The sequence below is a fragment of the Chiloscyllium punctatum genome, chromosome 8, assembly GCF_047496795.1.
Source record: "Chiloscyllium punctatum isolate Juve2018m chromosome 8, sChiPun1.3, whole genome shotgun sequence".
In the NCBI taxonomy this organism is placed as follows: Eukaryota; Metazoa; Chordata; class Chondrichthyes; order Orectolobiformes; family Hemiscylliidae; genus Chiloscyllium; species Chiloscyllium punctatum.
This window is the reverse complement of record NC_092746.1, coordinates 33,503,601-33,515,611: the sequence shown is the minus strand read 5'-3', so window position 1 is coordinate 33,515,611 and position 12,011 is coordinate 33,503,601. Positions and strand designations below refer to the sequence as shown.

The 12,011-nt window shown below is 39.2% G+C and overlaps 1 protein-coding gene across 11 annotated transcripts in view; it reads left to right on the top strand.

The window, feature by feature from the left end:
* Positions 1–12,011, top strand: part of LOC140480462 (histone deacetylase 9-like) — a 778,931-nt gene that overhangs the window by 610,138 nt on the left and 156,782 nt on the right. For all 11 annotated transcript variants that reach the window (XR_011961302.1, XM_072575348.1, XM_072575350.1 and 8 more), the window contains one exon: positions 5,442–5,549. Coding sequence is in view for 10 of the 11 variants with exons in the window: in XM_072575348.1 (XP_072431449.1) it covers positions 5,442–5,549 (108 nt within the window). In the remaining variant the exon portion in view is untranslated. The remainder of the gene's footprint in view (positions 1–5,441; positions 5,550–12,011) is intronic.

Genomic DNA, 12,011 nt, shown 5'->3' with positions numbered 1-12,011 from the left:
AAGTATGCTGTGTGTAATGACTGTCCTATGTTGGGAAGTATCAGAATATATATGCACAAATGAATGGGGAAACCATCACCTAGTTGTGTTACCAACAATGCATATTAAGCTGAAGAATGCGTATCAGTAATTGCTGCAAGCCTCCTCAATCATTCTGTAGCTGGAATGATTCACTGTTGCCACTACACTAGCAATTTACAACCACTTCAACTCGTGCCAATGCCTGTGGCTTTGAGTCCTATTAGTTGCTGGCTTGAATATTTGTGGAGTGATTAGTGATGCCAAAAGTTTATAACTGTCCTAATTTCTAGATTAAAGGTTGCAAACCATACTCAAGCAGAGTCCATTGCATAATTTGAGGGAGGAAATATCTTTGAAAGCCCTTGCAGATGCAAAGCAATTTGTCCAAGTACATCTTTAAAAATAACGTTAGAGCACAGAACATATTATTGCAACAGTTTCACTCAATCTTGACTCAACTGTTTGAAAATAGCATGCAGTTGAAGAGTAGGGAATGGGACTAGCTGAATTACTCTTGCAAAGAAATGGCATGGACTTGATAAGCTGAATAGCTTCCTTTTCTGTGCTGTATGTTATGGTTCTATATCAGTAAACTAGGTGAATGTTAGAAATATGCAGCAAGTCGCTCAGCATTTAGAAGTGACAAGACTGGAGATTCTTTGCCCTGACCTAATGTATCTACTGACAGTTTTGAACATTTTCTGTTCCTATTTCGTATTCCTCCATTTTCTGTCGTTGACAAACTCCATTTGATATTATTGTAGCATAAATTACTTCATTGATTTGTAGATATGTTTAAATGACACTATCATAGACAGAAGTAAAATTGCAAACAACCGAGCTCCGTTTTGCATGCTAACTGATCCGTGCTATAAAATGATCAATTCTTTTGAATAATCATAGCCTTTAATCTACTTGACGGCTGCAAATAATGGTGCAGAAAAAGAACACGGCAGATTTTATGACAATACCATCATCAGCTGCACTGCTTCAAAAGGCTTTACAGCGTTTGTTGTCATTTATAACTTGGACCTGAAACAATCCACAATTCTCTAGGCACGCTTAGCAAAATTGATAACAGACCTATTTCTCCATTTGCACAGCTCAGAGGAGGCAATTCAAATCATCACCAATGGCAGCAAGTATTATTTTTTGACAGGGTCATAAAAATATAAAGGAGCCGTGCTTGTGACACTGGATGAGAAATTGGCACTTAGATTGGCTAGGGTTAATATATCTAGATTAGCTGGTGGCTCAGGGAATATGATGTTTGCAAACAGGATATGATTTTATAGAAGATGATTTCTTTCCTGATGCCCTGGAGAGTATCCAGCACACATCAGAGAATACCAGTTGACTTGTATCATCTGAACTTGGGCAATTCACTGAAATTGTACCTAAAAGCTACAGAATGATAAAACTGGGAGAGAAATAACATTGGATTCGTTTGACTAGTGACTGAATCACTAGAATTAATTTTCACATGAAATGAGTCAGTCACATTGCATTCTGACAGTAATTTCCTTACTGAGCCATTTGATTCAGAAAGCTGTCTTTACAAGATCCAAGTCCAAATCATTAGTTGTAAAATCACAGTCATAAGAATTAAAAATAAAAACATGTTGCACATTTAGAAGAAGTAGATAGAATTTTGCTTCCCCCCATGCCAATAATCTGCCACTTTGAAAATCAGAATCTGGAATAGGAAAACTACAACCTGGCATAATTACCCTCTTGATAACTCAGTCCATTTCCTTTATGACATATTATCCAAGAACAGATGCAATAGATTCTCTGTAAGCCTGTCTCTGAACTTGACAATGAGCAAGTAAAGGGGCCTTTGGGACCAATAATCAGAGGCTGTAGAGCTCTAAACTGCGAATATTAATTTTCTCAAAAAAAGACAAAAAAGACACCACGCTTTAATTTCTTCAAATAAAATCCCTGCATGGAACATTTTGAACCATTTTTATACTAAAAGTAACAACTAATTTTGCTGTTTTATTAAATTATACATTGCCTGTCAATGTGTTTTAACTTTTTTTTATGGTGAATTTAATGACAACACTTCCCTTCACAAACAAGATATTGCTAATTAGCTTTTAAATTCTGCCGGAATAATATTGAAACACGTCCATTTAAACATCGAGCATGACTCACACATGGACAAAGTGATGCAATGTGTTTGGACTCTGAATTTCACATCAGGGGTCTGGGTTTGAATCGACTCCAGAATGATAAGATGAAAGCTCCCTCCTGCCAGCTGCGGCACTTGTATGTAAAATATGTTCAAGCAGTCTCAACCTGATTCATAGTGAACCCACAGCACAAAACTATTCACGATCGCAAGCTAATTATTGGCAATCTCACACTGCAGGGACACAAGAATGTTTGGTATAACAATCGAAACTTATCAGTACAATCCCAGTTTGCTGCTCTAAGAGTTGTTATTGGGCAGCATCCTCCCCATTACTATCTGAAGCAGTGGGTGTTGCATTTGTAGAGTTAAAGAGGTTCACAGACTCCCAGGTAGCCTGTAATATTTGCTGCCTTGAGGAGTCTGTGGGCAATGTATATTTAGAATCCAATCGACTTCACCAACTTTCTCATTATCTAATGTCCTCCAAAAAAAAGACAAAAAGACACCACGTCTTAACTTCTTCAAATAAAAACCCTGCAGGGAACATTTTGAACCATTTTTATTTTAAAAGTTACAACTAATTTTGCTGTTTTATTCAATTATACATTGCCTGTCAATGTGTTTTAAACTTTTTTATGGTGAATTTAATGACAACACCTCCCTTCACTTATAAGATATTGCTAATTAGTTTTTAAATTCTGCCGCAATAATATTGAAACATGTCCATTTAAACATCGAGCATGTCTCACACATGAGCTAGTAAATCGTTCTGGTTAAGAAAATGTCATGACCAATGGAACAGATTTTCTTAAAACTTGCCACTTTTTAAAAATGAAATAGCTTTGCACACAGCATACCTTGTTCCTGAGAGACTGGAGATGTTTTCTTTACCCAGCTCCTCCCAGCTGCCCACTTTTCCCAATGCTGGTTCTCGAGGAGCATGGTAATGACTTAACTTAGACAAATCTAATCACCAACTTTGTGTTTCTTGCCTTCATCCTCATGCCTGCGGGACAGAAGGATGTAGTGATGTGCCGTTTGTGTCCATTGTCCACCCCCATTCCCATCCAATTCAAGTAAGAAAATCCAGTTACTGGAAAGGCAACTTGCATGTTAGGTTCTGATACTGATGCCAGCCTAATTCCCGGGGCAGGAATATAGATATGGCCGTGGCAGGACATCAGTTATGACCTTTGTGCAATCAATTACAAAGTTATCTCCTGTATATCCAATTGAAGCTGACAAGGCAATCAGAAGGCTGGAATATTGTCAGACTGGCAGTCCCACCTGCAGAGGAAGGTTGCCAATAAGATGATAAGGTGAGTTTGAGGGCATCTCAACATGGACACACCCCCAGCTATTCATAGGAAAGTCAAGAAGTAAAGAATTCCCTCTGCAGAAGTAGTGATAAGGAAACTGTCAGTCTCCACAAAAGACAGGGCCCACTCCAATGATGGGAACATTACTGCCAATGTAGCATAATGTCCCCTAAGTGGGGTCATCATTGTTTGAATTGCCTGCCTGCATGAAGCAGGAAGCCATTGCTAGTGCCAACCCTATAAATTTTCCCAGAGGCAGGAATACATCTGAGTATGTACCCTGACATAGCACCTCCCTATTTTCCAGGTATAACTCCAACCACTGCAATTGACTCCAACTTTGTATTTTTAGTTGCAAATACAGACCAATAGAAAACAAAATTATGTCACAGTATTTATATGTGTGTGTGTTTTTAAAGTAACCTGACAAGTCTTTTTCAATCAGCATATGCATTCAAGAATTGCAACTTTAAAATAAGACACGTTGATTAAGTGGTTAAGTTTTGCACACCTCACATTTTCTAGTTGGGCTCAAACTGTAAAATTTACTATTTGCCTACGTATGACGTACCCAGCCCCAACTAAATAAAATAAACGTAAAATGGCAGACTTGTTTCTGGTTTAAACAGGATTGATGATTGTTTTAAGCAGCTAAAGCTTGGAAAGTGGCTCCAACCAATTTCATGTCTCAGGTTTTTTCAAGCACTGTTAGATATAAACTCAGAAGAAATAGGAGGATTGACCGTTCAGCCCATCAAGCCTCTTGATATGTTCAAGACATTAACTTCATTTTACTGCACGTTCCACCTTAAACTTGCAGTGCACCATTCAATCATTCCTTTATACTTTCTCAGTCACTGATTAATCTAGAAACAGGCATAAAGTTGAAGAAACAAAGACCAGTTTTAATTCTGAATTCCTGAAATGTCTAGTTGTTGAGACATTTAATACTTTCTATATCTTATCAACTACTCTAAGGAAAAGGTGTTGCTAAAGTGTTCATCCTTTTAATAACATATTCTGGTCATTCTGAAATTCATCAGATTAGCATGCATATTTTCTCTTTCTTTACTCTTTCTCTGTAAATTCAAGGTTCCTAATAATGCAATTAAATTGTTTCATAAATTGTTTTTGGCATCAGAAAGACACATACAAAACTATTAGTAATCTTTTCCATTGACTGTAAACTACCTGAAGAATTTTTACTGCAGAATATCCATCTCTAACAAGCAGCAGCAATACGGTATGAGTTTAGCTATTTCAATGCTTGTCATAATCAGTTAATTTCCAATTGGTGGTACTTATAAAAATTATATACTATGGAAAAGGAAATTATTAGCATAATATTAAAGTATTTCTTACAGTAATACACAGAAATCTGTATTAGTGGATAAGGAATATAAGTACTAGAGTGTCATTTGTACCATTGATGTGTAGGCAGGTAATTTTAATGAGACATAATCCTATTTCATTACGTATTGTATCGTCATTTAAATAACACTGTTTTATGTCACAAAGAACTGGAGGTAAAGCAGCATTTTTAAAGAATGCTTCTAAAATTGCTGAGTATGCTTTCTGTTAGTATCTAATGTGATAAACATTAACATGGTTTTCTTTTCAATTTCTTTGGCACTTGTTTAACAGAGTCATGCACATACCACAGACCCCTGGCTCATATCAAACCACTACTGTGGCCTGTGTATAACAGTCTTGCAAAGTAAGCTAGATCCGGTCCATGCATGTGATGTTGTTTGTAATGAAGTCTAAACACTGAGTGGCAGTGAGGCATGACAGGAATGTATTTCCATTGGACATGGCTGTGTATAAAAAAGCATAAGCAATCCGTGTCCAGAAGGTCCGTTCAGCTGGCCAAGAAGGAAGACTAATGTTATTGTACATTGGCTGTCATCCTGCCAGCCCTCCCTCACAGATTTGTTTCTCTTTGCTGTCTGTTTGCTCAGGTGGACAGTGACACCATTTGGAATGAGATGCACTCGTCCAGTGCTGCACGCATGGCCGTTGGCTGTGTCATTGAGATGGCTTCCAAAGTGGCCTCTGGAGAGCTAAAGGTGAGGTCCAACAACGTTGTGTGTGGGAATTATTGAGGAAGCAAGAGACAGAGAAAATTAACACAAATACTAAGGCCTGTTCACTGGGAAATAGTTAGTTGACTGAGAAACTACGGATCTAAAGTGTCATTGCCCACATTAAAGTGATGCATTGTGAAATATATTCATTGTACCTATGTATTGTCATCCTCCCTACTGTTCTTTTAACTTCATTTCATACTAAAATGTCTAGTAAGCTTCATTTCCTGAAAAGAAATTGTCCCCGGTGCAATAAGCCTGCAGCGATTCTGTGCCTGGTGAAAAGTTATAAATTCATGCAGCTTTGACCCAGTTGAGGTTCCTGTGAATGGGATAGAAACTCTTTATGCTTTTCTAGCTAGATTGTGTTTGTTGAGCATTTATAACAACCCAAATTGAAACATTGAAAACAGAAAGAACAATAAAGTAATGCACTCCGTTCAAATGGAAATACCTCACGTATGCAGTGTCTTCATCATGCAGAATTCTTATTTGAAATACATTTGTGTGAATTGGTCAGTCAGTTCATAGCTGGACAGATCAAGTGATAAGTTTACAACCTATGTGGCTATAATTTTCAATAAAGTCTCAGACCACCAGCAGAAAACATATGTATATTTTTGCATTTTATAATGTGTGTTGCTGAGAGTTCTTTTTGATTGGAGTGGAATCTTCACAAGATCACAGAACCGTGAGAGAGTACAGAGCAGTTGAAAACTGGAAAACAACTCAATTTTTATATATCATCTGTTACATCCCCAGTACTTCATATCCCACTGACTATAAATTAAAACAAACTGTCTCTAAATTTTTAAATAATTCCATGGTAACCCCTGCTTCAACTCAGAGTAAGAGCTTGTTCCACTGAACAATAAATCATTGGCATTTTTTTCAGGTGTAGTCTTTCCTCTCCTAAGAATGCCACATTGTAGTTGCTACCTAATTTCATAATTCATCTCATTGTATCCTCCCTACTGCTTGAATTTTTAAAAAAATCTTTCCAGATCAGCCTTCCATCCCAGTTAAGTCAAAGCACATTTTCTCTCTGGACCATTTAGGCTGGACCAGACTATATAATCTGAACTCTGTAGTTACAAAGTCTTTTTCAACCAACTCTTCAGCCTGGATTCCACTGAGTGGGAAGAAAGCACACACACTAGGATCAGGAGTAGGCCACTTGGCCCCTCTAGCTTGCTACATTCAGTATGATTATGGGTGGTCTGATTGTGGCATCAATGCCCTACTTCACCACCCTTGATAGCCATTGACTCTGAGCAGGATGGTGCCCATCAAGGCCAGGGCACTTGTCAGATTTTAGTTCTCATAATATTCTCAGTATTGTCTCCTTTGTCCCTGTGATCCTTTTAACTTCCTTGCTCCCTTTCAGATCATATCTCGGATGTTATTGGTGTCCACTCCAGTGAAGGCTTGTACAAAATAACTGTCCTTGTCACCTACCGTTTCCCTATGTTCTATTATTAATTTCCCCAACTCACTACGGAAACAACATTCACTGGAATCACTCATTTCTTTTTTAAATACCTGGAGAACCATATTGTTTGTTCATATATTTCTAGCTAGCTTTCGCTCATGCTATAATTTTCCCTTCCTTCTTAATCTATTAATCATTCTTTAATGTTACTTATACTTATCTCACCTGTCCGCCACTATTTGTGAAAGAATTGTATGCTTTTTCTTTCAGTTTGGTGCTATCTTTAAATTACTTAGTTCATCATGGATAGTATGTGCTTCCCTTGGAAGTGATTTACTTCCTTAGAAGGTATTTTTTCTTTGCAATATCTCCTTATGTCCCTCATCGGAAAGCCTGGGAACCCATTAAAAATGGCAGGTGGATCCCAATCCAAGGATTGTTGACCCCATTTCTGGACATATTAATTTTCAGATATTTTTCTGATGGAATAGGGCTGCTTAAGTTGTGTCCCTGCACATGGTACCCCCAAATGGCCCAGCTCCGTTGCAGAAAAAAGGCCTGGCCTACTCCTCTGCAATTCTCAAGAGTTATGTTTGCTTCTCAAAGTATTGTTGCCCCTGGCACCTCAGAGTTGTCATGAAAAATAATCTGCTTGAGGTAACTTACAAGTTATAGATTCAAACCATTCTCCTCAAAGTCTCCTTTAACAGGCTATGCTCCCTAGCCATATAACCCTCCTCATGAGCCTCATACTACCCCATGGCATTTCAACCAATCGCATGACTTTTCATGGCTTTATGCTGAGCTGTGGCACTTCTATGCCGATTCACCCATCATATGACATGGGGAAACAATGAACCTTGCTGCAAGAATAGGATGTATGAAACCTTTCTAACAATGTCAAGCATTCATTGCTCTCCGTTTGTTACCAGCCCATAAAGATTCATCATCCAGACTTTTTAAAAGTATCAACAGCACAATGTATTGGTTTGGGCTGCTACTGAAATTTTAAATGGTTTAGGATAAACGGCACATTTGTTGTCCGGTAGTAAGCAGAATTTTTTTCCAGATAATGGAAATATTTCAATTAATGACCTTTTTAAAAGCTTTCTTCCACACACCTTAGCCAACCCTAATGTGAGCTTGTGTACATCAACCAAATCTCCTCACAATTGCAAACAAAAGCTGAAATTGCTCAAAACGTTCAACAGGTCTGGCAGCATCTGTGCAGAGAAATCAAAGTTAACATTTCGGGTCCAGTGACCCTTCTTCAGAATGGCCTTTGTTCCAAGGACAATAACGATAGCATTTCCAACCGAATCATTTAGCTCAAACCTCATCATCTGGGGCAGCACAGTGGCTCAGTGGTTAGCCCTGCTGCCTCACAGTGCCGGGGCCCGGGTTCAATTCCAACCTCGGGTGATTGTCTGTTGGGAGTTTGGACATTCTCCCAGTGTCTGTGTGGGTTTCCTCCAGGTGCTCCAGTTTCCTCCCACAGTCTAAAGATGAGCTGGTTAAGTGGATTGGCCGTGGTAAATTGCCCATCATGTGCAGGGTGGGTGGATTAGCCATGAAAAATGAAGGGTCCCAAGACCCTTGGTGGGTCTGGGAAGTATGCTCTTCGGTGGATCCATGTGGACTGAATGGCCTGATTCCACATTGTAGGGATTCTACGAATAACTGAAATCCAGTATCCTTAGAATCACCTCAAGAATCTTCATATCATTTTTAAAGTTTAGTGACCAGAACTGAATACAATACTCCTCACTGTGATCTAACCTAAATATTATGAAGGTTCAGCATAACTCCCTGATTCTGTACTCAGTGGATTGGATTTTCACAGAATCAGAATCGATGTTTCCCCTAAGATGTGGGATAAGCATGCACAGCTGCTCCAAGGATCCATGCAAGGTGATCAGTGTCAGAGTGTTCATTGAGGCATTCTGGAAGTCACTACTATGCATGGGCCTTGGGGACGCATGTAGCGGGAATGTGGAAACATTTAATAATGCTAAGGGGGACTGACTTTTTGGATTTCTGCCCTTATTTCTGGTATTCCTAATTTTCCCTTTTGTGGGTTAAGGGAGTGAGTAGTCCTGATCTGCAAAACTCCTGAGGATTAGGCATCCCGTACCTCACTGAAATTGATATGGTTTTGACCAGGCTCTGGAAACTCCTGGCTCATTGCCCCTCAGAGAAGTCATGAACTTTTAGCTGTATTTGGGAGGCTTCAGAACCATCCTATATTCCCACCAATCTCTGTGGTTTCTTTTTATTCCCCTTCATGGTCTCAGCCAAGCCTTATGATGCATCCTTAGCCTTAACTTCTAAGAGGATTAATTTTGTTGACATAGCTGTACAGAAGTGATGACTGATTGATAATTCTTATAATAAGATACTTTTTTTCCCTGTGATTCCTTTTGTCAATGGCTCAATGTTTACTTGCACAAGGTTTGAGATATCAAGAGCTCAAAGATTCTGTTTTAGATAGTTTGATCATTTGTTTGATTGAAAGAGGTATAGAAAGGCTATTCTTTTTAAAAACAATTATGAGAACTTTTTAACCAGTTTCCCTCATTCTAGCTCCTTGTCTTTTTGTATCTTTTAAGATATTGGAATGTCTTTGTCAACAATGGATTATGAGTGATACTTTTAACATGACTTATGACATTTTCCGCTTTACAGACATGACTATCTTCAATTTATAACTTTAAATGATGTGGTAAAAGGCGTTTGTGAGCAAGATATGTATCCCATACATTTGGACATTGTGACATTTCACATGCAGAATACTATGCTTGTAGATTATCCACTGTGTAAGTCCCTGATTAATGTAATTGCTTCTTATAGAACTCACACCATTCACAAGTACAGTCCACATGTTCAGACAGACGAAATAATTACACCACCCATTCTAGTTGCAGTCACAGCCATTTTCCATTTCCATTGTGCATTCATGGTTTATGTAAGGATGGAGGCAGCATGGGTCACACTTGGCAGGGTGACCCACAGGCGCAGCTCGTAATCAGGGGTCCCCTTGCCAAATGTTTTTTTTCTTGTATTTTCTGTGGGCCTCCATTAGTGCTGAACTTCCATGTGTTCCCATAAAACTTTCCAATTTACATTTTCATGTCCCAGCATTAGCCTGTGGCTTAGCTGCACCAATCGCTGTCCTGCAATGTCCCCAATGGTGTGCTGAACTCACAAGGTACCCGCTCCGTTGAAAATTCTAGTTTGCAGGATGGTGACTCTTGCTGTCCTCCCCACCCTCCCTCCAGTAACCATGTCCTCCTGTGCATGATCATTTCCCACCTTTACATGTTGCGTTGCACCACCTGACAATTATCGTCCCCTCGACATTGCAGTGTGCTTCCTCCAGTCTCAACAACTGACTTCTCCAGCATCTCGACCACAGAAGTGGCCCCTTAATATTCCCTTGACCTTTTTATTGAGCCAAACACCAGGACCAACTATGATCCACCCCCATAACCAATATGAAAGTCAGGCTGATGATGAGTGGCCATGCCTGTGACTGATCTCTGCACAGCTCCCTTACTGACATAACATTAATCCATGGATTGGCTACACTACATCTGCAGGACAGACTGTGGCCCATTCCTCAGACTGTGGTAATAAGATCCCATGACCCAGACTGTCTCAAGCAGCTAACTGATCAACTGTTTACTCTGTCTTACTATATTGGGATCTCATAACTGTTGATAGTCCCCCTTGACTTGACTGAGAGCTACTCCCCTTAGACGTTGAGATATGACTATTAGATGAAGGATATGCAGTATGTATGTAGCCTGCGCTGCTGTTACATGCTATAGGTGTGAAATTTGCAGCAACATGTCCATCCCTTTGACAGATCGTTTTGAGAACTATTACACTTTGTATCTGCACTAAATGACAAAGTAACACAGAAGTACTGTGAGTCTTTAAATTCTGAAAGAAGTGAAAAAATGCAAAAAAAGCAAGACATGCAAAAGTAGAGATGCTGTGAGCATTGATGTAAAGACACAAAGTGAGCATGATAAAAACCAAGCAATGGCATAGGTAGGATCGTGCCCTGAGATGCTGTTGCCTGGTGAGGAACATTGAAGTTACTCAAAGTCAATGGTGTGCTGAACTCATGAGGTATCTGGTCCTATTTCCATGTTGAAAATTCTAGTTTGCATACGAAAAGTGGAAGGATAGGAAGCTGAATGATAATAAGACCAGAAGTTCACTTAATATGGCCATTAACGAACAACAATCCCCCCTAACAAGCAATTCACTTCTCCCTGGTGAGAATCTCTCTTTGATGCCTGGAACTTGCTTAAAAGATACGGTGCAATGTTCCTGACGTTGAAATAGGCTTTGCTGGGCCTCTCACACAATTCTGTTGCATTTCTCAAAGCCCATATCATTCCTTCTCTTATAAGATTCCACCCAAAGTATCTGCAAAGGGATGTTGAAGAGTTAAGTGAGTGGGAAATAAAATTGGCAAATAAAGTATAATCTTGGAAAATGGGAGCTTATGCACTTTGACAGAAAGTATAGAAAAGCCAAAAAGATTCATTCATGAATCATAGAACAAATATTAACAGCCAAAATTTATAAAGGTGAATGGAATGTCAACATTTATGGCAAGTGGGATGGAGTACAAAAGTAAGGAAGTCTTACTACAGCTATAGAGGGCATCGGTAAGACATGCATCAGGAGCACTGTGTGAAATTTGGTCTCCTTAAGGAAGGATACATTTGCTTTGCGAGGGGTTCAGACTGATTGCTGGGATGAAAGGGTTGTTCTGTGAGGAAAAGTAGAGTAGGTTGGCGTAAATACGCAAAGGAGTCTAGAAGAATGAGGTGATCTTATTGAAGCATATCAAATTCTGAGGGTACTTGACAGGGTAAATACTGAAACAATATTTTCACACGTGGAAGAATCTGGAACTAAGAGGCACAGTTTAAAAATAAGGGGTCACCCACTTCAGACGAGATGAGAAGCATCTCTTCTTTCAGGGTGTCATT